The sequence below is a fragment of the Hemitrygon akajei genome, chromosome 31 (assembly GCF_048418815.1).
Source record: "Hemitrygon akajei chromosome 31, sHemAka1.3, whole genome shotgun sequence".
NCBI classification, from domain to species: domain Eukaryota; kingdom Metazoa; phylum Chordata; class Chondrichthyes; order Myliobatiformes; family Dasyatidae; genus Hemitrygon; species Hemitrygon akajei.
Genome location: NC_133154.1, coordinates 2,126,959 through 2,154,788, shown reverse-complemented (window position 1 = coordinate 2,154,788; position 27,830 = coordinate 2,126,959). Strand labels below are relative to the sequence as shown.

Sequence of the window (27,830 nt, the reverse complement as noted above, 5' to 3'; positions counted from 1 at the left end):
CGGGTGGGCAAGTACCTGAGGGCTTCCACCTCTATCTTCGCCTCGTCTCCCCAGTCCGGTGGCCCCTGAATATGGAAGCTCAGACTCAGGTCCATCTGGAAAGGAATGGAGAGGTGGATCTGAGTGCAGCCGCCTGCCTGGAGGTGAAACGGGTGAAGGAGGAGGTGGGGTCTCATCGTTGTAGGGAACGATTCCATGGTTTTATAACAGTGGATAGATTGAGATTGCGGGTGGAGAGGAGTGAGGGAGAGAGGGAGAGAGCTGGAAGAAAAGCAGATGGGGTGGGGTTGTGGGAGAAACCGGGCCAGGAGGAGGAAGAAGAAGAGAATCAGTGGGGAGGGAGGGAGGAATGGGCGGGGGATCAGTCAGACTGGGAAGGGTGGGGAAGAAGATGAAGGAGGGGAGAATGAGACCGGGAGGGGTAAGAGGTGTGTCAGACCCGGGGGCTGACACGGAGGAGGTGAAAGTCAGATCGGGAGGAAGAAGGGGGTGAGATTCAGACAAGGGGAGGAAGGGAGGAGAGAGGGGATTTTCGAGGGTGTAACCTGATACTGGGGTCTTACCTCTTGGTCCTGCCTGAAGATGGGGTGACTGATGTAACAAACAAACTGGTCCTGGGTTGGATCCAGTGCTGGATCCAGGCTGGAGCTGCACTCCACCCTACTGTCCTGGGAAGAGAGGTGGAGAGTGTGTGGGCTGAGGTGAACTCGAGGAGGGATGGGTGAAGAGAAGGAGTGGGACGACAAGGGAGAGCGAGGGGCGAATAGAAATACCTGTGGGGGGTACGACAAAGAGGGATCATTGTGGGGGGAGACAGAGTGCTGCCTCTAAGTGGGAGGAGCAAGGTCGGTTGAGGACGGATAACTTTCTTAGGGAGCCGAGGTTGAGTCTGGAGGCAAATGGGAAGGAAGCAGTGAAGAAGGAGGGCGAGGAAGGGGTCGGCGATGAGGGAAAGGCGTTGAGAAGGGAGGCGAACCGCAGGTGATTGAGGCAGAGAGGAATGTGGTTCCGTGGGAGGGTGGAGAATGATGAAGGAGCTCGGGGAGAGGGACAGAGGTAAATGCGGAAGTCCCGTGGGAAGGACGGGGAGGAATAAAGGAACGCTGCGAGTAGGAGGCGGAGGGGAATTAAGGAGTTCCGCAGGAGATTAGAGAGGAGTAGGAGTTCCAGGTAAGAGAGAGAGAGAGAAATGAGAAAGCTTTGGTGAACTGTCAGAAAGGAATGAGAGCGCGAGGTGGGAGGACAGAGAGGAACGAGGGAACTCCTTGGGAGTGCATGTGTGAGCCGGCGAGGAACGAAGGAAATCCGCAGGAAGGTCAGAGGAATGATGGAGCGCCAGCTGTGTTTCGGGGAATCTCTCGCTCACTCCTTCAGTTTCCCCTCACACTCACATTGGTGCTAGAAATGCGGCGTTGCTGGAGGCCGCGTGGGTGCCAGATGTGGAGGGAGGTGTTGTAGGAATCTTCGCCCCGGTTCTCCAGCCACAGCTTTAGGTCCAGAATGGTGTCCCGTCCCAGTACGAGGGTCCCTCTGACAGTGAGAAAGGGATAGAGAATTAGTATGCTGGTGGCAAGGGGGATAGGACAGTCTAGGAGGTGGTGGGGTCTTGAAGAGAGGCAGAATCAGTGCGTGGAGGAGGGTTGAATTGGTACGACGAGGTCAGTGTGGGGAAAGGAGACACTTTGGGGAAGTGGGTTTGGTGGGGAAGTCATTGTGGAGGACGGGTCGATGTGTGTGGAGACTCGTGTGTGTGGGAGAAAGTCGGTGTGAGGCGATTCAAATGGGGAAGGGATTGGGATGGGAAAGGGACAGGGACAGGAGAAGCACTCTTCCCTCTCTTGCATCTTTCTTACCCGCTGTACTGCGCATTGAGAAAAAGGTAATCTGTACATTCCTCGTCCTCCCCACAGTTTCTCTCCATACGGAGCTGAAGAGGAAATGGCAGAGGATGAGTGTCTGATCAGGAAACACGCTCCTCCCCACCCCTCAGAGAGACTTCTCTCCCTTCCCTCCTTCTCTGTGCCCTCATCACTGTCCACCACTCTCCTCCCTCCCCTATCCCCTTCGCGTTCTTCCCTCCGCTACTTCCTCTTATATCCTCTCTCGTCTCTCCCTCCCTCCCCTTTATCCTCTCCCCGCTCTCCCCTTCCTCATCCTCTCTCTACCCTCTTCCCTCCCCGCTCCTCTCTCCAACACCCCTCTGCATCCTACTCACTTCCCCGGCGAATGCCATCTTCCTCTTCCCCCCTCGCCACACCTTACCTGATGTTTGAGGAAGGTGTGACAGCGGTGGCTCAGGACGGGAAGGAGATGCTCCACCACTCCTTCCGACTGCGGGTAGGGTATCACTGAGAAGTTGACATCGAGCTCCAGGGGGGTTAGCGAGTCCTCGACGCAGGCCTGGGGATTGAGCGCGGGAGAGGAGGCCAATCAGTGGGAGACAGAGTTGGACCTGATTCCACACGCTCCAGTCTCTGCCGACATTACCAAGATCCCCATTCTCAGAATTCCCGGGATTTCACTGTCAGAATTCCTATGATTCCACCACCTGGCGCCCCGGCATCCCACAGCTAAATTCTCAGGATCCATCCCATGACATTCCCACGATCCAGTTACAGAATTTTCGGGATCACAGCGCCTACGTTTCGGCGTCCCATTACATAATTCCTGTAATTCCAGCGCAATCATTTCCAGAAGACTATTGCAGAATTCCTGTGGTTCTAGCCCCTGTAATTACCAGGGTCTATGTACTAGAATTGCCGGGATCCCTGCACCTGGAGTTCCTGGATATTACCACTGCCTGATGTTCCTGGGATCCCACCGCCCTCATTTCCAGCAAAGTGTTCTTCGGGTTCCATTGCCTGATGCTCCAGGAATTACATCGCCCGGCACTCCCGGGATCGCACAACCTCTCGTTCCCGGGATCCCAGCACCCTGATAGGGATATTCGACCACCAGAATTCCCGGTATCTAACCATTGACAGATGTCTTAGATTTCAATAACTTCCTATTCCCTGTATCCTTCCACTGCCAGCATTCCAGGAATCCCACACACTTCTGTTATCAGCATCCCAGCGATCCCGGGACGCCACTGAGGAAGACGGAATAGTGAGGAATGTCGAGGAACAGAGAGACCTCAGTATAGGAGGGTATACGTCAATGTGTAACGGTAGGACACACACTACAAGGGTTTGACCAAATTCCCCTCGGGAAGACAGAGTAATTCGGACCCCAGAGGCCATATTTTGAGGAGTAGTGTTAACGGGTGGTAACACTCACCAGCAACCAAATGTTGTGCTGGACGCACGTGCTGTCTCCGGACAGGTTAAGGGAGCGGGTGAAAGGGTGTTTACTTGTCTCCAGCTGAGCCCTGGGAGAGGGACGATTCCTGTCCAGGTCCAGCTGGTAAGTCAGGTTCACACTCAACGCATCTGGAGGCGGTAGAAGTGGGAAGAGTTAACACAAACGATAGAACAGTATGATTCGACCCACTCCGTTGTGCCGACATTGTAACCTACTCCAAGATCAATCAAACGCTTCCCATCTACAGTCCATCCACTTTTCCTTCGACCAAGACCTTATCAAAAAGTGTCTTAGATATCGCTAGTGTATATGCCTCTGAAACACCCCCCAATCCGGCAGCGAATTCCACACACCCACCACCGTGTAATAAGTACCTTCGCTTCACAGAGTAAAGCCCTGGCTCGCTTGACGTTTCCTCATCAGACCCGTCTCCTTCAGGTCCGGTGACAGAACCCAGAAAAAACAAGACTCATCTCAGGCACCAAGAGGGCCAAGTCTACGCACAAAAATATTCATAATCGCCTGTCCGATAATCCCCGGCGTGCGGGGCTGGGCATTAAAGGGATCACTGACTGCGCCAGGAAAAAACAGCGGCAACGGTAGAAGGCTCTCCAACTGGTAGTCAAAACTGTTCAACGCATCAGTGGCACGCGCAGCCTATCCCTCAACAAGGCCCTACAGAAAGGTACCGGAAAGGAGCCAGCAATGTCATGAAAGATCCCAGCCGCCCTCCTAATGGACTGTTTGTCCCACTAACTTCAGAGAGGAGACTACGTAGCATCCACGCCAGGACCCCTAGACTCAAAATCAGTTACTTTCCCCAAAGCAATAAGGCTGACAAACACAGTTACCCACCAACCCACACAACTCCCCGTCACCATTACTTTATCACTTCCTGTCAGAGTAACGTTATGTATAGATGCCCCTGTGCTTAGCGACTCTTTACATACGACCAATCTATCTATATCAGCCATCTTATCAAGTCAAGTCGAGTCAAGTCAACTTTTATTGTCATTTCGACCATAACTGCTGGTACAGTGCATAGTGAAAATGAGACTACGTTTTTCAGGACCATGGTGTTACATGACACAGTACAAAAACTAGACTGAACTACGTAATAAAAAAAAACACAGAGAAAGCTACACTAGACTACAGACCTACACAGGACTGCATAAAGTGCACAAAAACAGTGCAGGCATTACAATAAATAATAAACAGGGCAGTAGGGCAAGGTGTATCTATAGTTATCTACATAAGTATGTATCTATAGTTATTGCGTTTTTGTATTGCATCGGATCCGGAGTAACAATTATGTCGTTCTCCTTTACAACTGTGTACTGGAAAATACATTAAACAATTTCGATTCTCTAATCCAGACAATATTCCGGTAAATCTCTTCGGCACCCGCTTTAAAGTTTTCACACCCTTTCTACAATGAGGCGACCAGATCTGACACACGCTTGATGCGATGTAAACATATGTTGTTCTGAGGCAGCAGTGAGGGAGGAATTACCTGGAGGAGCATGACCCTTCACTGACAGATTAAAGCAGATACTGACGTTGCTCACAAGCCGCATCTTGGAATCGGACCACGGACACCGGTAACTCTGCAGACCCAGCTCCCGCGGCTGGAAGAACACTTCCACGTCTACCCCCAGCACCGGCCTGGAACTGCACACAAGGAAGGACAATCGGTCTCTCCGTTACTGCTACCCCATGCCGAGATACGGAAGAGAGGGAGCAGTAGGAATCGGGCGTTAAGGTTGAGATGGAGAAGTGCGGGGTCAGACTATGGTGAAGTCTGAAGTCGCATCGGATTGCAGGCAGTGTACAGCGCTGTTGTGGACTCAGAGGCCTAAGGGAGAAGGGCTATGGAGAATCAGAGGTTACCGATTGTGGTATTAAGGGTGGGCAGTATTGGGACCAGAGGTCGCAGGCGGCTGGACATTATTGGGGTCGGTGGTCATGGGACGAGACTCGGTGGAGACGGGTCTCACCGGAGGAGGACGACGTTCCCAGCCGCACTGACCACGACGTCTGTCAGTCTATCACCCGTCATGTCCATAGACCCCTGCACTGATTGTCCGAAGAACATCAAGGACGGGGAGAATTGGTGGCCAGTGATTCGCTGTGGGGAGAGAGGAGTCAGAGTCAGTTAACGCTCCAGGTAACTGTTACCATCCTGGAAACGGCAATCGCCCCAGCAACAGTAACAATCCTGGCCACGGAGATAATCCCAGCAACGGTCACCGCTCCTGACTCTTTAACTATTACCCCCCCCCCCCGCATTAACTCCCACCTCTCCAGCCCTGTTAATCCTCTCACTAAACCATTAACCCCCACTGACCCCATTAACCTTCCCGACTCCGTTAGCCTCTCTCCGATCCCATTAACCCTTCTCCCAACTCATTAGCTTTCGTCGCCAAAGCCATATATCTTCCCTGACTCTATTTACCCTAGCCCAGCCCCTTTACCCTCCCCAACCCCATTAATCTCCCAGGCCAACCCCATTCCGCCTATTAGAAAAAATAGAGAGGAAGGGGTGGAAAGGTAGGGAAGGGGGTGGGGGAAGGAAGAGATAAGGAGTGAGAGATAGAGGGAGTATGTGCAGGGAGGGAATCATTGTAGGGAGAAACCGTGTTGGCTCGTGATCAGAGGAGAAGCCCCCGGTCCCCCTATCTCTTTACCTGACTGTAGTTCTCCTCCAGCCCTCCGGAGACGCCCTGGTAGATGTAGATGCTGCCGTGACGGTCGTCTTCCAACGGGGCCCCCACGGCAACGTCTGACAATCCGTCCCCGTTCAGATCGCGCAGGACTGCGATGGAGGCCCCGAAACGTCCCAGTCCATCCCCCCGTTCACCTTGCAGCGAGCCGTTGCAGACGAAAGTGCCCTGCGAGTTGGTTGGGGTGAAACAGAGGGGACAGAGTTGTGGGGTGGGGGGGGGGTAAGTGATAGGACAAACCGAGAGGGGGAAGAGAGACATGGGAGCAGAGGGCGAGAGAAGAGCAGGGGAGTGAGGTGCAGGACAGAGAAGGAGTGGAAGGAATAGAATGGGGGGAACAGAGTAGGTTAAAGAGAGAGAGGTGGGAGAGAAGACAGCAGAGAAAGATGGAGGGGCGAATGTTCGTGGGTGGTGGGGGAGAGTGGAGGGAGGATAGAGAGTGGAGAAGAACAATCACTATTATTCCAGGTATGATAGCGATAAAGAATCATTGATTTATTCATACATTTTGTATAAAATATCAAACATTTGTATATTATGGTTCTTAACTGCTTGGAGTTTCTCAGTTTATAATTCATTAAACATAGAAACATAGAAAATAGGTGCAGGAGTAGGCCATTCGGCCATTCGAGCCTGCACCGCCATTCAGTACGATCATGGCTGATCATCTAACTCAGAACCCTGTACCTGCTTTCTCTCCATACCCCCTGATCCCTTTAGCCACAAGGGCCATATCTAACTTCCTCTTAAATATAGCCAATGAACCAGCCTCAACTGTTTCCTGTGGCAGAGAATTCCACAGATTCACCACTCTGTGTGAAGAAGTTTTTCCTCATCTCGGTCCTAAAAGGCTTCCCCTTTATCCTTAAACTGTAACCCCCTCGTTCTGGACTTCCCCAACATCGGAAACAATCTTCCTGCATCTAGCCTGTTCAATCCCTTTAGAATGTTATACGTTTCAATAAGATCCCCCCTCAATCTGCTAAATTCCAGTGAGTGTCAGCCTAGTCGATCCAGTCTTTCTTCATATGAAAGTCCTGCCATCCCAGGAATCAATCTGGTGAATCTTCTCTGTACTCCCTCTATGGCAAGAATGTCTTTCCTCAGATTAGGGAACCAAAACTGCACACAATATTCTAGGTGCAGTCTCACCAAGGCCTTGTACAACTGCAGTAGAAGCTCCCTGCTCCTGTACTCAAATCCTTTTGCTATGAATGCCAACATACCTTTTGCCTTTTTCACTGCCTGCTGTACCTGCATGCCCACCTTCAATGACTGGTGTACAATGACACCTGTTCTGCAACCAAAGTGGATAACCTCACATTTATCCACATTAAATTGCATCTGCCATGAATTTGCCCACTCACCTAACCTATCCAAGTCACCCTGCATCCTCTTAGCATCCTCCTCACAGCTAACACCGCTGCCCAGCTTCGTGTCATCCGCAAACTTGGAGATGCTGCATTTAATTCCCTCATCTAAATCATTATATTGTAAACAACTGGGGTCCCAGCACTGAGCCTTGCGGTACCCCAGTTCTTGGTTTATGTCTCTCAGTAAGTTTACTTTCCGCCTTGTAACAGCTTTTGCTGGTCAAGGAAATTGTCTATTTTTTTTTTCAGATAGCTCTGATTGCGGTGTTTAGGCTACTACAGACCTCTAGCAAAAAGAAAACGTTTTCTTTTCAGATCTCTGGCATATAACTACACTATTTAACTTGTATGGTAGGCATCACGGTAGAGTACGAGTTAGCATAACGTCTTTCAGCGCCAACGACCACTGTTCAATTCCTGCCGCTGCCTATAAGGAGTATGCACGTTCCCCGTGTGATCACGTGGGTTTCCTCCAACTGCTCCCGTTCCCCCTCACATTCCAAAGGCTGAGGGGTTAGTAGATAAATGTTAACATGGGTGTAATTGACCAGAGAGGGCTCAGTGGCCCAGAGGGCCTGTTACTATGCTGTATCTCCAAATTAATAAGTAAATTACTTGCCCCATCTAGATGCTCCACTTCATTATCTTTCTATAAATATTTTCTCCCATTCTCTCCCCCTAGAGTAAAACACAGTTTTCAAGTTTCGATTCTATTTCCTTCTGTAAGTTTCTATAAGATAACTTGCACATTGAATTTTGACAAAGTTCCCATCAGTGCTCTCTCAAGACTATTCATAACTTTTAGCAAGACTATAATATAGTGGACCACGTGCGGGTTTCCTCCCACATTCGGAAGACGAAGGTTAATGGGGTTGGGGTTTGGGGTTTGTGAGTTTTTGTTTCATTCTCCTTTTCTGTGCGGGGGCAAGGGCGATGTCTTTTCTTTCAGCGGCAGTCATGGGTTTTCTGTTTCATGACTATTGGAGAAAACGAATCTCAGAGTTGCACTCTGAATACATATTTTGATAATAGAATGAACATTTGAACCTTTAAAGCTTTAGACAGTGTTGGTCGTTGAATGAAACGACTCATTTCACTGTATGTTTTGATATACATGTGATACATATTATACTTATCTTCTGTGTACTCAGGAGAATAACGACTCACTCTAGCCTCTCCAAGTAAACATTCATCACTATAATATAGAACTAAGTTGTGCCAAGACCTCCTTTACGCGGGGAGGGGAGTCTGTTTAGGAGCTGTTAGTTCTCAGCCGTTTTCTGGCCCTCACCTCGGGAGTGAGGGAGCAGACCTTGACCATTCCGCCGTATCCAGGCTGGTAGTAGAGAGGAGCTCCGATCAGAAGCAGATCCGTCCCACCGTCTCCATCCAGGTCTAGGACGCCGATCTCCGCGCCAAAGTAGGAGCCGATCTGGGAGGGAGAGACACAAAGAGCCACGCCGTCCTAAAACACTTTCGGGCTAAGACAGTGTGCAGCCCCACCAAGCCGTTGCATTGCACACTCCCGCAGTCATGGTGTGATGGTTTGTTCCCACCGCCCCAACACACTAGCAGGGTCACACTTCACCGGGGTTAGACAAAGAATGACCATCCCTCCACACCGTCGGGTCCCACACTCCTATGACTTCCTTGCTGCTTCCCCTCACACACCGACTCTCCCGCCCTCTCTCTTCCTCCTCAGAGGACCGAACCTGTTCTCCTTTAATGTGTTGCTTTGGTTCCCAGGTCTTTTTGCCTCCCTGGCCGAAGACGACGACATTTCCCTTGTGCTGATAGCGGGGAGCACCCACCACGTAGAGGGTGGTGTTCCCGTATACCGCCCTCTCCACGGAGTAACCTACGGTGAGTAGAGAGGCCGAAACAACATTAGTGCTGCAGGAATGGGGTCACAGAGACAGTTACGGATGGGGTCGCAGAGATGGTGAGGGACGGGGCCGCAGAGACAGGGAGAGACGGGGCCACAGAGACAGGGAGAGACGGGGCGGCAGAGACAGGGAGAGATGGGGTCACAGATACAGAGAGGGAAGGGGTCACAGAGACAGGGAGGGACGGGACCGCAGAGACAGAGAGAGACGGGGCGTCAGAGACAGGGAGAGACGGGGTGGTAGACACAGGGAGAGATGGGGTCACAGATACAGGGCGGGAAGGGGTCACAGAGACAGGGAGGGACTGGACCGCAGAGACAGAGAGAGACGGGGCGTCAGAGACAGGGAGAGACGGGGTGGCAGAGACAGGGAGAGATGGGGTCACAGATACAGGGCGGGAAGGGGTCACAGATACAGAGAGGGACGGGGCCGCAGATACAGGGAGTGACGGGGCCGCAGAGACAGGGAGGGACGGGGCCACAGATACAGGGAGAGACGGGGTCACAGAGACAGGGAGAGACGGGGCGGCAGAGACAGGGAGGGATGGGGTCACAGATACAGGGAGAGACGGGGTCACAGATACAGGGAGGGAGGGGTCACAGATACAGGGAGAGACGGGGCGGCAGAGACAGGGAGAGATGGGGTCACAGATACAGGGCGGGAAGGGGTCACAGATACAGAGAGGGACGGGGCCGCAGATACAGGGAGGGACGGGGCCGCAGAGACAGGGAGGGACGGGGTCACAGAGACAGAGAGGGACGGGACCGCAGAGACAGGGAGGGACGGGGTCACAGAGACAGAGAGGGACGGGGCCGCAGTGACAGGGAGGGATGGGGTCACAGAGACAGAGAGGGACGGGGCCGCAGTGACAGGGAGGGACGGGGCCGCAGATACAGGAGGGATGGGGCCGCAGATACAGGGAGGGAAGGGGTCACAGAGACAGGAAGGGACGGGGCCGCAGAGACGGTGAGGGAAGGGGTCACAGAGTCAGGGAGGGACGGGGCTGCAGAGACAGGGAGGGACGGGGCCGCAGATACAGGGAAGGATGGGATCACAGAGACGGTGAGAGACGGGGCCGCAGATACAGGGAAGGATGGGGTCACAGAGACGGTGAGGGATGTGGTCACAGAGACGGTGAGGGATGTGGTCACAGAGACGGTGAGGGATGGGCCGCAGATACAGGGAAGGATGGGGTCACAGAGACGGTGAGGGATGTGGTCACAGAGACGGTGAGGGATGGGCCGCAGATACAGGGAAGGATGGGGTCACAGAGACGGTGAGGGATGTGGTCACAGAGACGGTGAGGGATGTGGTCACAGAGACGGTGAGGGACGGGGCCGCAGATACAGGGAAGGATGGGGTCACAGAGACGGTGAGGGATGTGGTCACAGAGACGGTGAGGAACGGGGCCGCAGAGACAGGGAGGGAAGGGGTCACAGATACAGGGAGGGAAGGGGTCACAGAGACAGGGAGGGACAGGGCCGCAGAGACAAGGAGGGAAGGGGTCACAGAGACAGGGAGGGACGGGGCCGCAGAGACGGTGAGGGAAGGGGTCACAGAGACAGTGAGGGAAGGGGTCACAGAGACAGGGAGGGACGGGGCTGCAGAGACAGGGAGGGACGGGGCCGCAGATACAGGGAGGGATGGGGTCACAGAGACGGTGAGGGATGGGGTCACAGAGACGGTGAGAGACGGGGTCGCAGAGACAGGGAGGGAAGGTGTCACAGAGACAGGGAGGGACGGGGTCACAGATACAGAGAGGGACGGGGCCACTGAGACAGGGAGGGACGGGGCCGCAGAGACAGGGAGGGAAGGGGTCACAGAGACGGTGAGGGACCGGGCCGCAGAGACAGGGAGGGACGGGACCGTAGAGACAGGGAGGGAAGGGGTCACAGAGACGGTGAGGGATGGGGTCACAGAGACGGTGAGGGACGGGGCCGCAGATACAGGGAAGGATGGGGTCACAGAGACGGTGAGGAATGGGCTGCAGATACAGGGAGGGACTGGGCCGCAGAGACAGGGAGAGACGGGGTCACAGAGTCAGGGAGGGACGGGGCCGCAGAGACAGGGAGGGACGGGGTCACAGAGACAGGGAGAGACGGGGCCGCAGAGACAGAGAGGGAAGGGACCACAGAGCCGGTGAGGGATGGGCTGCAGATACAGGGAGGGATGGGGTCACAGAGACGGTGAGGGACGGGACCGCAGAGACAGAGAGGGAAGGGACCACAGAGCCGGTGAGGGATGGGCTGCAGAGACAGGGAGGGACGGGGTCACAGAGACAGGGAGGGACGGGACCGCAGAGACAGGGAGGGACGGGGTCACAGAGACAGGGAGGGAAGGGACCGCAGAGACAGGGAGGGATGGGGTCACAGAGACGGTGAGGGAAGGGACCGCAGATACAGGGAGGGACTGGGCCGCAGAGACAGGGAGAGACGGGGCCGCAGAGACAGGGAGGGACGGGGCCGCAGAGACAGGGAGAGACGGGGCCGCAGAGACAGGGAGGGACGGGGCCGCAGAGACAGGGAGGGACGGGGTCACAGAGACAGGGAGGGACGGGGCCGCAGAGACAGGGAGGGAAGTGACCACAGAGCCGGTGAGGGATGGGGTCACAGAGACAGTGAGGGAAGGGGTCACAGAGACAGGGAGGGAAGGAGTCACAGAGACAGGGAGGGAAGGGACCGCAGAGACAGAGAGGGAAGGGACCGCAGAGACGGTGAGGGATGGGGTCACAGAGACAGTGAGGGAAGGGGTCACAGAGACAGTGAGGGAAGGGGTCACAGAGACAGGGAGGGAAGGAGTCACAGAGACAGGGAGGGAAGGAGTCACAGAGACAGGGAGGGAAGGGACCGCAGAGACGGTGAGGGAAGGGACCGCAGAGACAGGGAGGGATGGGGTCACAGAGACGGTGAGGAAAGGGGTCACAGAGACAGGGAGGGACAGGGCCGCAGAGACGGTGAGGGAAGGGGTCGCAGATACAGGGAGGGATGGGGTCACAGATACAGGGAGGGATGGGTTCACAGATACAGGGAGGGATGTGGGTGCAGATACTGTGAGGGATGGGGCCGCAGAGACAGGGAGGGATGGGGCCGCAGACACAGTGAGGGAAGGGGTCACATAAACAGTGAGGGAAGGGGTCACAGATATGGTGAGGGACGGGGCCGCAGAGACAGGGAGGGACGGGGCCGCAGACACAGTGAGGGATGGGGCTGCAGATACAGGGAAGGAAGGGGTCACAGAAACAGGGAGGGATGGGGTCACAGATATGGTGAGGGATGGTGTCAGAGCTGTCTCTGTGGGGATTTGCCATTGCTTGCATGGTGGGTTGTGGGGGAGGGGACGGGGTAAGTTGACGCTTTTACTGCTGCTTGTGCGGGGGGGGGGGTTCTCACGTTTTCTGGCATTCATTTGCTTTTTTACTGTTTAACGGATGTCTGTGAAGAGTTAGAGTTACAGGTTGTATACTGTATACATTCTCTGATATTAAATTGAACTATTGAACCATTGAATTGAGAGGAAGATGTCTACAGGCGGGGAAAAGTGTAGCGAGGGAGGGAGTGACAGAGGCGGGTAAATTAGTAGGAAAGGAATAGGGCCACGGAGACGGAAAGGCACAGAGTCGTAGAGAGGAGCGAGAGAGTCAAAGAGACGAAAGGAGTGTAGGGGAGGCAAGGTTCACAGAGACGGGTATGGTTGGAAGGGTGGCGATGTGAGTGGTGTAGGAGGGTCGGGGAAGATCGGAGGGGTGACAATGTGAACTCGTGCCTCCCCTCTCTAGCCCGTTCCTCTCTCCTTTCCTTCCAGTCCAATCACTGGATCTCTCCATGAACCCGACATAATTCCGCCGTGGCTTCTTTTCCCTTGCCCCCCCCCCCCCGCCACTCCCACCTCCCCTGCACAACCCACCTCATCCCGGTCGTTCTGTATGGTTACCTAGGTAGGCGTTCTTCATGTCGTGGTGACTCTTGGAGACGTTAATGAAGGTCCTCACCTCGTCGCGAATCTCCACCAGGCCTCCAGACCAGTCATAGGCCCCCACGGCCCCCAGGAGGACCGAGTCCTGGAAAGGGAGGAGAGAGAGGTGGGCCGTTGGGTGTGATGGCTTGTGGGAAGACAGTTTCCGGGAATGCTACCATTCATCCCATGGAGACTACAGCAGGGTGGGAAGGGGACGGGATGCCAACGTTTATTGCTCATCCCCAGTTGCCCTTGAGAATGTCAGTATCTTGCCAGTACATAGCCCATCACCAGTCGACCGTTGAGAGGATGAACAAATGCCAGCATTTTTCAGCTATCCCCAATCGCCTTTCCCGATGAGGCAGACTCCAAACTCTTTTATCCAATCATAAGCGCCCCTCTACAATGTGCAGGGGACGCCAGCACTTATTGCCCCGGTCGCTCTTTCAGAAGGTGGGGTGAGTCTTTCTTTTCCCATCTTCTCTGGCATCGAGGATCTCGCAGCGCTGGTAGCAGACGGAGTTCCAGTACTCGGAACTGGCCCCGGCGAAGGGAAGGCGAAATATTTCAGCGGTGGGTACTTAAAGAGAAGGGGCGACACCTAAGGGTGATGGTAGTGGTTACGTTTACTTCCTTGCGCTCTCTGAAGCTGCTGATCCCATCTTCTCACAACTGGGCACATCTACAAGGAGCGGTGAAAAGTAAAACCGCATACATCAACAAGAATCCCCACCATCCAGACCAGGCTCTCTTCTCTCTGTTGCCGTCAGGAATGAGGTACAAGAGTCTCAGGTCCCACAACCACCAGGTTCAGGAAGAGAGGGAATAACTTCACTGAATTTCACTCAACCTCAACATTAAACTGTTCCCACAACCCATGAACTCACTTTCAGGGACTCTTCTTCTCATGTCCTCAATGTTTAATGCTTATTTATTTACAGTACTATTGTTTTGCTTTCTTGTTTTTCTTTTTGTATTTGCACAGTTTATTATCTTTTTCACATCGGTTGTTTGTCCATCTTGTGTCGATTTTTCATTAATTTGATGGTTTTCTTTGTATGACTGTGAATGTTCACAGAAATCAATCTCAGGGTTGTACCTGGTGACGTACATATACAGTGGCATGCAAAAGCTTGGACACCCCGGTCAAAATTTCTGTCTCTGTGAATAGCTAAGCGAGGAAAAGATGCACTGATTTCCAAAAGGCATAAAGTTAAAGATGACACATTTTCCATATTTCCATCTTCTACAGCTACAAAATAACAAAAAAATGAAAAGGGCCCAAAGCAGAAGTTTGGGCACCCTGCACGGTCAGTAACACCCCCTTTGGCAAGTATCACAGCTTGTAAACACTTTCTGTAGCCAGCTGAGAGTCTCAATCCGTGGCTGAGGGATTTTCGCCCTGTCTTCCTTACAAAAGGCTTCTAGTTCTGTGAGATTTTTGGGCCTTCTTGCATTCACTGCTCTTTTGAGGTCTATCCATAGATTTCTGATGATGTTTAGGTCAGGGGACTGTGAGGGCCATGGCAAAACCTTCAGCTTGCGCCTCTTGAAGTTGTCCATTGTGGATTTTGAGGTGTGTTTAGAATCATTATCCTGTTGTGGAAGCCAACTTCTTTTCATCTTCAGCTGTTTTGCAGACGGTGTGATGTTTGCTTCCAGAAATTGCTGGCATTTAATTAAATTCATTCTTCCCTCTATCAGTGAAATGTTCCCCGTGCCACTGGCTGCAACACAAGCCCAAAGCATGATCAATCCACCCCTGTGCTTAACAGTTGGAGAGGTGTTCTTTTCATGAAATTCTGCACCTTTTTTTCTCCAAATACACCTTTGCTCATTGCGGCAAAAAAGTTCTATTTTAACTTCATCAGTCCACAGGACTTGTTTCCAAAATGCATCAGTCTTGTTTAGATGTTTCTTTGCAGACTACTGATGCTGAATTTTGTGGTGAGAACGCAGGAAAGGGTTTCTTCTGATGACTCTTCCATGAAGGTTATATCTGTGCAGGAGTCGCTGCACAGTAGAACAGTGCACCACCACTCCAGAGTCTGCTAAATCTTCCTGAAGGTCTTTTGCAGTAAAATGGGGATTTTGATTTGCCTTTCTAGCAATCCTACGAGCAGTTCTCTTGGAAAGTTTTCTTGGTCTTCCAGACCTCAACTTGACCTCCACTGTTCCTGTTAACTACCATTTCTTAATTACATTACTAACGGAGGAAACGGCTACCTGAAAACGCTTTGCTATCTTCTTATAGCCTTCTGCTTTGTGGGCATCATTTATTTTAATTTTCAGAGTGCTAGGCAGCTGCTTAGAGGAGCCCATGGCTGCTGATTGTTGGGACAAGGTTTGAGGAGTTAGGGTACAGTATTTATAAAGCTTTGAAATTTGCATCACCTGGCCTTTCCTAATGATGACTATGAACAAGTTGTAACCAGAGAGCCGTGCCTGTCACATGACAGCAGTGCCCTCACCTGGTCGGAGGTCACACCACCTGCCAGTCAACATTTCGCCCCTCCCATTGGCCACTTTAATTGGATTAACCTGTCTAGCACCAAGCCGTTGGCCCCCTGACCTATAAAGGGTGCTACATGTGCTTGGCTCGCTCTCTTTTGCCATCCTCGAGGGACCACCCTGGCTCCAGGCTGAGGACCGCAGAACAGCGCTGGAGACACGTGGTAAGGTGTTCATTGAATAGCGTTGTGGGAGCGTTTATTGTTGTCCCTTTAGCAAAGAGCCGTGCCTGCCCTTAGCCAAGGGGGGCAGGCATTGTAGTTACTTTTCCCTTGCTTGTACGTGTACCTGTACTCCGTCCCCACACCATTTTCCCGTGTATTGTACTGCAGACCCGACTTTTCTCACGCTCCTCTATTCTAAGCGCGTTTGTACGAGTACTGTAGCCGCTTGTGTTGTTCCCAAGCTTTTTCTCCCCTTGTAAATAAACTCATTATTATTAAAACTGTGGTCCAGAGCCCTTGCCTCTGAGACCCAAAGAATCTTTCTCATTTCCATCACAACACATGACATCGCCCTAACAAACTAATTAAGGTCTGAGACCTTGGTAAAAGTTATCTGACAGCTCAAATCTCTTGGGGTGCCCAAACTTTTGCATGGTGCTCCTTTCCTTGTTTGCACTCTAAAATTGTACAAAACAAAAATAATACACTAACCTTGCTTAAAATGTTGAAAAGAAACGCGTCATCTTTAACTTTATGATTTTTGGAGATCAGTTCATCTTATATTCACTTAGTTATTCACAGTAACAGAAATTTTGACCTGGGGTGCCCAAACTTTTGCATGCCACTTTAGTTCGATAATAAAGTTACTTTGGACTTTTGGACTTGTTCTGTGTAAGTGTGTAATCACGGGATGCCAGGAATGAACTTTCTGGCATCCCGGCAAAGATACCTATACCTTCGTTAATCATAGGCGAGAGAGAAGAGGGCAAATATAGTGGCTTTATTCAAGAAGGGCTGTAAGAACACGACAGGGAATTGCAGGCTGGTGAGTCTAACATCAGTGCTGGGGAAAGCTGCTAGATGTGATTCTGGGCGACGGGATCTTCCCGCATTTGAGCATAGAACAGAAAGATTTATGTACTTGTTTCCCTGAAAGGGCCGACAGAGCGGCGAAGAAGGCATTTCGCACTCTGGCCTTCATCAGTCAGGGCACTGAGTACAGGATTTGAGACATCGTGTTGCAGTTGTTCAGTTTTGAGCTGCACTTTGGGAGGCCGCACTTTGTGTTTGGATTTGGTCGCGCTGCTGTAGGGAACATGCCATTAAGCTAGAAACAGTCCAGAGGAGATTCACGATGACGTTGCCGAGATTTGAGTGACTGACTTACAGAGAAGGTTCGGGTTAGAGACATAGAGACGGTGAATGCAAACAGTCTTTTTCCACAACGGTAGGGAATCAAGAAGCAAAGGTCATAGACTTGAGGTGAAAGTGAAGGGATTTAATAGGTGCTCGAGGGGTTCACTGGTCATGGAGAGGGTAGTTCATACATGGAATGGGCTGCCCAAGGAAGTGGTTCAGGCAGCTGCATTAACAACATTTAAAAGGCCGCAGTCGCAAAACTCAGGATGAACTTAGCAAGTCAGGCGGCTACATTGGGGGGGAATAAACGGTAAGTCGTTTCGGGCCGAGACACTTCATGGAGACTGGAAAGAAGGGGGAGGAAGCCCTAACTAAGTGGGTGGAGGTGTCTGGGGTAAGAAGAGAAGCTGGCGGGTGTTAGGTGAGAATAGGTGAGGGGAATGTGGTTGAGAGGGGAAAGGAGATGAAGTAAGAAGCTGAGAAGAGATCGCTAGAAGAGGTAAAAGGCGGAAAAACAAGGGATCTGATAGAAAGAATAGTGGTCAATGGGATAGAGGGATAGAAGAACAGAACTAGAGGGAGGTGACAGACAACTAAGGAGAAGAGAAGGAGTGAGAGAAGGACCAGACTGGAGAATGGAAAAGGAGAAAAGGGAAGGGAGGGGGGAATTACCGCTGTAGAGAAATTGATTTTCACGCCATCAGGATGGAGGCTACACGGAAAGAATATGAGATGTTGCTTCTCCAACTTGAGTTTGACCCAGTCGCGGCAGTAGATGAAGCTATGGACAAGTATGTCAGAATGTGAAAAGGAATTTGAATTATAATGGGTGGCCATCAGGAGACCCTGCCTTTTCGACAAAGGTTCAAAGGTTCATTTTATTATCAGAATACGACTCTGAGATTCATTTTCTCCACATAGCCATAAAGTACAGAAAAAAACATGGCTCCCCCCCCCGCACGAGAAAGAATAAGAAACGATGCTTGCAAACTCGCCCTAACCTTCCCACTCGCACAAAAACTATCAGATTTCTCACTCTGACACGGCAGCGAAAACATCAAACCCCTAACCCACCCCAACTCCTCCCACGCAATAAAACAGCGACAATACCATCAACCACCAAACCCCTCCCTCACCAAAAAGTAACATATCGCCCACCCGCTAATCAGCATCAAGAAAGAAACAGAGAAATACTGAAGGACACCTACATAAACTACAATCCACACCGATTATCACATGCATCTCGGAATTTCGAAAATACCCGCCGTCAGCACTGATGAGGGCAACTGCTCAAACCCCGTCCTTCCCTATGGGCTTCATCCGCCGAGAAGTGGCCTCCCGTTGACAGAGACAAGTACATCGATTGGAAATTTGGGCTAAACTCAGGCAATGGGACTGGCTCAGATGGGGAAAGGGTCGGGTTCCCTGTTTTAGGAATCAGAGTCACTCCTCTGAGAGATACTCCCCATGGATCTGAGAAGACCGGGAAGCGGATTTTATTCTTCTGAGGAGTCAGCAGGTGCAGAGAGGCTGAAGGGTTCTCACCTCATTGAGGAGGACGCTAAATCCCTGCTGGGACATCTCCATCTCGAAGGAGCTCTCGCTGGAGGATTGCGTTCCTGTGGAAGACAATAAATGTGATGGGGACATGGAGTGGGAGTGGAAGCGGGACCGGGTAGTTGAGGGTAAACGGTAGGGGAGGAGATGAAGTAGGGAAGTGAGAAAACACAAGGTTTCACAAATTAGTAGGACGCAGGTGGGTGAGAGGGACAGGAGGAATATGAGAGGAGAATCCACTGGTGGAGGAGGGAAAGATTCACGGGATGGGGGTATGGGATGGGATAGAGTTGGAGGGAAGGATAAACGGAGGGGAGGGCAGGGAGAGAGAAAAAGATGGAGATTGATAAAGGAAGTGGGAGGATGGGAGTAGAGGGGGAGGGTTTGGGGTTTATGGAGAGGAGAGGGAGCGGAGAGTGAATGGAAGATGAGCGAGGACAATAGGAAGAGGAGGGAGGAGAGAGGGAGAGGGGCAAAGCGTGAAGGGGAGAGGGAATGAGCGGGCAGGGGAGAGGGTGGTGGGCAGTAAGCGAGAGACGGAAGTGCCGGGAAGGGTGGAGGTGGGTGAGGGACTGTTGGTGAGAAATGGATAGAAGGCGGCAGCAAGGAAAACGCGGAAAGGGGCGGAAAAAGTGGAGTTGGACGAAGTTGCTGGGAGCGAGGGGGACCCCGGTGTCCAGTGTGAAGCCACATCCTACTTTAGATTCCTCACCCTCAATCTTGTAGATTTTGGACTTGAGATCCTGGAAGACAGACTGTAGCTCATCGTAGTTTTGCACCTTGATCAGATAATCGGGGGACGAGGCGATGATTTTCAGCTCATTCAGACCCCTGCTGCCCTCCTGGAAACTCTTTCCAACCTGTGAACTGAACAGAATTAGAAACCAGCTCACAGTGTCAGTTTCACAGGGGAGAGGAATGGCAATACTAAACAGGGATAGTGTCACAGCTGCAGAAAGGAAGGATATCATGGCGGGATTATCTACTGGAGAATGCTGTGCTGGATACTGAGGCTCCAGAGGTGGTAAGTAAGTACATAGGGATCTCCATCTGTTTGGTATGATGGGAGAAGAGTCCAGCATCTTCAACGTGATCCTACAACTAAGCATAGCTTTCCCTCCGCCGTCCTTCATATTTCATAGGGATCACCCTTCCTTCCCCACTGATCTTTGCCTGGCACTTACCCCGGCAGGAGTGACGTGCCCCTACACCTCCTTTCTCACCACCATTCAGGGCTCCAAATAGTCATTCCAGGTGAGGCGCCACTACACCTGCGAGTCTCTCGTGGTCATCCAATGCCACCGCTACGGATGCCACAGAAGGCAGGATCTCCCGGTGGCAAACCATTTCAATTCGACTTCCTATTCTCATTCCGATATGCCTGTGCATGGCTTCCTCTAGCCAAGCTCACGTCAGAGAAGGAACATCTCAGATTCCGTCTGAGTAGCCTCTAACCTGAAGGTATGAACATCAATTTCTCTAACTTCCACTAATTTCTCCCCCTTCATCCTTTCCTTTGTTGTTCATTACTGCGGCTGGTTATCCTTTCACCCCCCTCTCTTCTCCTCATCTGTCCATTACCTCCCGCTGGCGCCCTTCCTCCTTCCATTTCTCCCAAAGTCAACTGTCCTCTATCAGACTTCTTCTTCCCTTTATCTCTTCCACCGATCATCTGCCAGCTTCGTGTGGCACCTCCCCTCCCTATATCCATACACGACGCATGCCAACTTGTACTCCCCCTCCCCCACTCTCTTATTCTGACCCGCCCATTCCTTTCAAATCTTCATGAAAATTCATCTCTTAATCCCCCTCAATAGATGCTGTCTAATCTGTTGAGTCCCCCCAGCAGTTTGTATGTGTTGCTCAATTTTGTAGCATCTGCAGAATTTGTGTTGGGAAAGATGAAAAATAACAGGGTTATAGTAATGGGTGACTTCATCTTCCCTAATATTGATTAACACCTCTATAGGGCAAGAGGATTAGACGAGATGGAATTTGTAGATGAATCCAGGAAAGATGCTTGACACAATATGTAAACAGGCCGACTCGAGTACGGATTATACTGTGATCTGTTACTAGGCAATTAATCAGGTCAGGTGACATTTTGGAGTCAGTGACCACAACGCCATGGCATTTACAAGGATAAGAACAGACGGCATGTGAAAATATTTAACTGGGGGAGGACGAATCAGTCAGGAACTTGTGAGTGTCAATTGGGAGCAGATGCTGTCAAGGAAATGAACAACGGAAATGTGGAGGTTGTTTAAGGAGTATTTTCGTGGAATTTGGATGTTTGTTCCATTGAGATGGTCGGGTGAGATGAGGAAAGCACAGCACATGGAACTGAACAGCCTAGTACAGTATGCGTTGTGCCGAACTTTTAAGCTACTTCAGGATAAAGGTAACCCTTCACTCAATCTTTCTTTCATCCGTGCCTATCGAAGAGTCTCTTAAATGTCACCAATGTATCTGTCTCGACCACCAGCAACGGCAGGGCGTTCCATGCACTTACCACGCCCTGTGTAAAAAACTTACCTCTGACATCCCCTATACATTCTATAAAGCACCTTTAAATTATGCCCCCCGGGGGGAAGGGTACCGGCTGTCCACTCTATCTATCCACTCTCATCATCTTATACATCTGTATCAAGTCGCCTCTCGTCTTCCTTCTCCCCAAAGAGAAAATCCGTGGCTTTTGCTCCAGATGCTCTGTTGTGGTCGCCGCTGACATGTAATTGTTCTTTCGTGTTTATGTTCTGTGGTTCTGGGGATTTTAGGGGAGGTTTTTGGGTTAAGGATCATGTTAGGATTCTGGGGACAGTTACGTGGGGGTATGAGAGGAACTAGAGGTGTTGCCGGAGTTTGGGTTCCTTAATCTCCGCTACACGTTTGAAGAACGCCGACGCAACGCAGACATGGGATATCCCCGTGCAGAGACGGAATGTTTAACCAGGTGTTGGGCTGACAGACCAGCGTGGACCGAAGTCGGTGGTCCCCCCAGCAGCGAATTGCCGGCGGGCTACGGGGTGCGAGTTCCATGCCGCTGGAGAAATGAAGTCCACTGCTGCTGGAGCCAAATGGGTTCGGGAATCGATGAGACCGGAGTTCGACACCTGAGTACGGTGATCGGCGGTCCTGTTTCAATGGCGACGATCGAGGCCATCGAATTGGAAGTCTGGTAGTAGAGGCCGTAGGTCGGAGTACCGGGCCTGTGAATGTCTGTGGGTTCGCTGGGGTATCGAAAGCCCAACATCTACGCATTGGCGTTCGACTCTGAAGCTGGAGGGTCAATGTCGAAGTATACGGACTGGGGTCTGGGGTTACAGGGCTGTGTATGTGCGTGGGTAAGAAAGAATGGAGCGTGTTTTGCTGTTTGGGTGTTGATGTTGTTGGTGTGTGTGTGTGTGTGTGTGTGTGTGTGTGTGTGTGTGTGTGTGTGTGTGTGTGTGTGTGTGTGTGTGTGTGTGTGTGTGTGTGTGTGTGTGTGTGTGTGTGTGTGTGTGTGTCTCCCTCACTTAAATCCAAATTAAGCACTAGTCTCGACACCACCATCCTTACTAATGGTGTCGAGGTCTTGATCGACGACGATGGACGAACAGGTGTGTGTCTGTGTGCTCTGTGTTGTTCTACTAAGTATTGTGAGCATGCTATATTCACGCCGGAATGTATAGCGACATTTGCGAACTGCCCCGGCACATCCTCAGATATGTCGGCTACGTAATCGCGAGGGACGCACTTCGTTGTATGTGTTGATGTACATGTGATAACTAAACTCAAATCTAGAACTTTGCCCAATCAATCCCCTTAAGACTTGTTACCAGGCAACATCCTGGTAAATCTGCTCTGCACCCTCTCCAAAGTTTTCACATCTTTCCTATAATGGGGCGACCACAAATGCACACAGCACTCCAAGCGTGGCCAGACCAGTTTTATAGAGCTGTAACATTACCTCGCAGCACTTGAGGTCACTGAAGGTTTAGGAAGCACATAACAGACAAGGCTCCGGAGAGTTAAAAGGTAGCCAGAAAGAAAGTTAAGAAGAGACTTGAGACAGCTAGAAAGGAACACGAGATAGTCTTGGCGAGTAGGATTAATGAAAATGCAGGTAACACACATAAATGCGGGAGGAGCTCAGCAGTCAGGCTGCATCTATGGAGAAGAGTAAACAGTCGACATTTCGGTCCTTCAGAACTGAGATGGAAGGGTGAAGAATACTGAATTAAAAAGGTGGGGCAGGGGAGGGGATAAAGGCTGGCGGTAACGTGGTAGGTGAAGCCAGGTGGGTGGGGAAAGTCCAGGGCTGGAGAAGAAAGAATCTGATAGGAGAGGAGAGTGGACCATAGGAGAAATGGAAAGAGGAAGGGACCCAGGGGGAAATGATAGGCAGGTGAGAAGAAGTGAAAGTTGGGAGTGGGGAATAGAGGAAGGGAAGGGGAATTTGTTCACCGGAAGGAGAAATCGATTTTCACGGCAGGGAGGGAATCTCATCGAAACCTCCCACATACTTAATGGCCTGGATAAAGCGGACACGGAGAGGATGTTTTCATTACTGTGAGAATATCAGCTCCGAAGGTACAGCCTCAGAGTGAAGGAGGGCCTTTTAGGGCCAACGACATCTAATTTCTTCCGCCAGTTCGCAGGATTCGTTGCGACAAAGGCTGCGAAGACCAAATCTTTGGGTATATTTACATTAGAGATTCCCGCGCCTTCCCTCACGTAGATATCCTCTTTGTCCCTCACCGATCTCGCTCTACCTCCCACACTGAGAATCCCCCTTCCACATGGAGACCCCATGTCTGTGCCACACGGATCTTCACCTCCGTCCCATACCCATCCCACCCACGTACATACAGGGGAGGCACCTACCCCAATTGCACAGCGAGTGATCTGTTTGTCCTTAGCCTTCTGAACGACCTGCGACAGATTGAGGTCTCCCGGTGTGATCTCTCCATCCGTGATCAAAATCAGGAGCTTCGCAGCCCCTTTTCTTGCCCCATCCTTCTCCGTAAACACAGAAGATCTGCACAGCACAGGAGGGAGGAGTGTCACATTAGAGATAGGAGGAGGAAAGGCCATTCTTTCCCCTCGCTTGATTCCAGTGGGTATGCATCATACGTTCTCCCTTTCCCTATCCCTTCCTCTCACTCTATCTCTCTCTCTCACACACAAACACCCTCAGAAGCCCCTCCCTTAATTTAAATAAAAGCCGCCTCCTTCTTTCCAGTGAAAAGAAAAAAATCTAATTTTTTTGTGGTTGGGAGAGGGAGGTATTGAATCACTCCCAGAATGCTGGAAGACATCCCTCCACACCGTCCCATCACACACTCCCGGGGTCAGACACAGAATGAAACTCCCTCCACACCGTCCCATCACACACTCCCGGGGTCAGACACAGAATGAAACTCCCTCCACACCGTCCCATCACACACTCCCGGGGTCAGACACAGAATGAAACTCCCTCCACACCGTCCCATCACACACTCCCGGGGTCAGACAGAGTGAATCTCCCTACACACCGTCCCATCACACACTCCCGGGGTCAGACACAGAATGAAACTCCCTCCACACCGTCCCATCACACACTCCCGGGATCAGAGAGAGTGAAACTCCCTCCACACCGTCCCATCGCACACTCCCGCGGTCAGACACAGAATGAAACTCCCTCCACACCGTCCCATCACACACTCCCGGGATCAGAGAGAGTGAAACTCCCTCCACACCGTCCCATCACACACTCCCGGGGTCAGACACAGAATGAAACTCCCTCCCCACCGTCCCATCACACACTCCCGGGGTCAGACACAGAATGAAACTCACTCCCCACCGTCCCATCACACACTCACGGGGTCAGACAGAGTGAATCTCCCTACACACCGTCCCATCACACACTCCCGGGGTCAGACACAGAATGAAACTCCCTCCACACCGTCCCATCACACACTCCCGGGATCAGAGAGAGTGAAACTCCCTCCACACCGTCCCATCGCACACTCCCGCGGTCAGACAGAGTGAAACTCCCTCCACACCGTCCCATCACACACTCCCGGGGTCAGACACAGAGTGAATCTCCCTCCACACCGTCCCATCACACACTCCCGGGGTCAGACACAGAATGAAACTTCCTCCACACCGTCCCATCACACACTCCCAGGGTCAGACACAGAATGAAGCTCCCTCCACACCGTCCCATCACACACTCCCGGGGTCAGACAGAGTGAAACTCCGTCCACACCGTCCCATCACACACTCCCGGGGTCAGACACAGAATGAATCTCCCTCCACACCGTCCCATCACACACTCCCGGGGTCAGACACAGAATGAAACTTCCTCCACACCGTCCCATCACACACTCCCAGGGTCAGACACAGAATGAAGCTCCCTCCACACCGTCCCATCACACACTCCCGGGGTCAGACAGAGTGAAACTCCGTCCACACCGTCCCATCACCCACTCCCGGGGTCAGACACAGAATGAAACTCCCTCCCCACCGTCCCATCACACACTCCCGGGGTCAGACACAGAATGAAACTCACTCCCCACCGTCCCATCACACACTCCCGGGGTCAGACAGAGTGAATCTCCCTCCACACCGTCCCATCACACACTCCCGGGGTCAGACACAGAATGAAACTCCCTCTACACCGTCCCATCACACACTCCCGGGGTCAGACACAGAGTGAATCTCCCTCCACACCGTCCCATCACACACTCCCGGGGTCAGACACAGAATGAAACTCCCTCCACACCGTCCCATCACACACTCCCGGGGTCAGACACAGAGTGAATCTCCCTCCACACCGTCCATTCACACACTCCCGGGGTCAGACACAGAATGAAACTCCCTCCACACCGTCCAATCACACACTCCCGGGGTCAGACACAGAGTGAAGCCCCCACCACACCACCCCGTCACACACTCCCGGGGTCAGACACAGAGTGAGGCTCCCTCTAACCCTGCCATCACACGCTCCTGCGCACGGATTAGTTACATGGTATAATCGATCCCAGATCCGGTAAATGTCGAACTCTCCATCAGTTGGATGCGACTCACGATGTCATGCAGATTCTCTCGTTGGGCCTGGAACGTTGTAAAGCTCAGTTCCGTTCTGACCATGGCGGAGTATTGAACGATGGCAAACTGGAGAGTGAAGAAGGCTTCAGTGAAGACAGAAACAGTTGCCCAGTGCTGTGTGTCTGCTCAACTAGCCCCACTGACCTGCTCTCTCCCCACAGGCCCATGTCAGTCCCAAACTAATCCCACCGTCCCGCTCTTTCGCCACAGTCACGTGTCAGTCCCGAAATTTACCCCCACTGCCCCGTGCTCTTTTCACAGCCTGTGTCAGCCTTCAAACTAATACCCCTGCCAGTCCTCCCTCAACTCCACACCCAACTCCTCTCGTTTCTCCCTCCTCCCCTCCCCTGACGTGAACCCCGCCCCGTCACCGACCTGCATGCCGGCGTCCGAGTGTTGCATCATATTCAACATGAACTTTTTGTTCGCTTCCAGGTCTTTTTTGCTGAGACTGTTGGACCCATCGAAGAGAAAGACCACATCTAGCATCTCAGGGATACACTCTGGCAGAGAGGGGGAGAACGGCAGAGGATGAGAGGGAGGGACGGCGAGGAACTCAGCACCACGGGAGTTGTCATAAGTAGAGAGCGTCGCACCGAGGGAGGGCATTACTGTCATGTCCGTACTCCCTTCTCCCTAGTTCCTCTCCCCATCTACCTCTTTACCCTCAATCCATCCTAAACTCTCACTCATAAACATTCCTTCTCACTCTGCAAACATCTCCCCTTCACCTTCCTCTATCTTACACCACTCCTCTCTCCTTCCCCCTCTCCTAACCCTTTCACAGCCCCATACCTCACTCTCCTCCTCTCCTCTCATTAATCCACTCTCTCCTTTCCCATTCCTTCTCTTTTAGTTCCCTCTCGTTCCCCCTTCGTTCTTTCCTTCTCCCTTCCCTTTCTCTCCCCTTCCTCCTCTCTTTCTCTCTCTACCCTACCAACCATCATTCCAAATAAGCTGATCCCTAAGCTCCGGAACTTGGGTCTTAGCACTCAGATCTGCAGCTGGATCTTCAACTTCCTCACAGACAGGACCCAGGCTGTAAAAATAGGGGACAAGCTCTCCTCTACAATCACTCTGAGCACCGGTGCCCCACAAGGCTGTGTACTCAGCCCCCTGCTGTACTCACTGTACACCCATGATTGTGTAACCAAGTTTCCATCGAACTCAATATATACGTTTGCTGATGACACCACAATTGTAGGCCGTATCTTGGGTAATGATGAGTTTGAGTACAGAGAGGAAATTAAGAACCTGGTGGCATGGTGCGAAGACAATAACCAATCCCTCAATGTCAGCAAGACGAAGGAATTGGTTGTTGACTTCAGAAGGAGTGGTGGACCGCATGACCCCATCTACATCGGTGGTGCGCAGGTGGAACAGGTCAAAAGCTTTAAGTTCCTGGGGGTGAATATCACAAATGACCTGACTTGGTCTAACCAAGCAGAGTCCACTGCCAAGAAGGCCCACCAGCGCGTTTACTTCCTGAGAAAGCTGAAGAAATTTGGCCTGTCCCCTAAAACCCTCACTAATTTTTATAGATGCACCGTAGAAAGCATTCTTCTAGGGTGCATCACAACCTGGTATGGAAGTTGTCCTGTCAAAGACCAGAAGGAGCTGCAGAAGATCGTGAACCTAGCCCAGCACATCACACAAACCAAGCTTCCATCCTTGGACTCACTTTACACCGCACGCTGTCGGAGCAGTGCTGCCAGGATAATCAAGGACACGACCCACCCAGCCAACAACCTTTTGTCCCTCTTCCTTCCGGGAGAAGGTTCAGGAGCTTGAAGATTCGTACGGCCAGATTTGGGAACAGCTTCTTTCCAACTGTGATAGGACTGCTGAACGGATCCTGACCCGGATCTGGGCCGTACCTTCCAAATATCCGGACCTGACTTGCACTACCTTACTTTCCCTTTTCTATTTTCTAATTATGATTTATAATTTAATTTTTTATTATATTTACTTCGATTTGTACTCCAGGGAGCGCGAAGCGCAGAAACAAATTTCACTGTGATGATTGCACGCTCTAGTATCAATTGTTTGGTGACAATATAGTAAACTTCTCCCCTTCCCCCTCTCTTCGTCCTTGCAATTCTATTTTTCCCATTCCACCTTCCTCTCTCTCTTTCTCATCATCTC

The 27,830-nt window shown here is 51.7% G+C and overlaps 1 protein-coding gene across 2 annotated transcripts in view; it reads right to left on the bottom strand.

Moving 5' to 3' along the window:
• The window catches only part of LOC140719300 (integrin alpha-D-like), a 47,477-nt gene that overhangs the window by 12,109 nt on the left and 7,538 nt on the right, over positions 1-27,830 (bottom strand). The window contains exons 7-23 of one of the 2 annotated variants that reach the window (XM_073033831.1): positions 26,061-26,188; positions 25,603-25,751; positions 23,478-23,631; positions 19,324-19,471; positions 18,600-18,673; positions 13,216-13,342; positions 9,112-9,257; positions 8,691-8,831; positions 5,991-6,194; positions 5,301-5,431; positions 4,817-4,974; positions 3,280-3,431; positions 2,263-2,400; positions 1,854-1,927; positions 1,392-1,530; positions 564-668; positions 16-95 (exon numbers count right to left, since the gene is read on the bottom strand). In XM_073033831.1, the coding sequence (XP_072889932.1) occupies positions 16-95; positions 564-668; positions 1,392-1,530; positions 1,854-1,927; positions 2,263-2,400; positions 3,280-3,431; positions 4,817-4,974; positions 5,301-5,431; positions 5,991-6,194; positions 8,691-8,831; positions 9,112-9,257; positions 13,216-13,342; positions 18,600-18,673; positions 19,324-19,471; positions 23,478-23,631; positions 25,603-25,751; positions 26,061-26,188 (2,248 nt within the window). The remainder of the gene's footprint in view (positions 1-15; positions 96-563; positions 669-1,391; positions 1,531-1,853; positions 1,928-2,262; positions 2,401-3,279; positions 3,432-4,816; positions 4,975-5,300; positions 5,432-5,990; positions 6,195-8,690; positions 8,832-9,111; positions 9,258-13,215; positions 13,343-18,599; positions 18,674-19,323; positions 19,472-23,477; positions 23,632-25,602; positions 25,752-26,060; positions 26,189-27,830) is intronic. The other variant, XM_073033832.1, reaches the window with a different exon arrangement.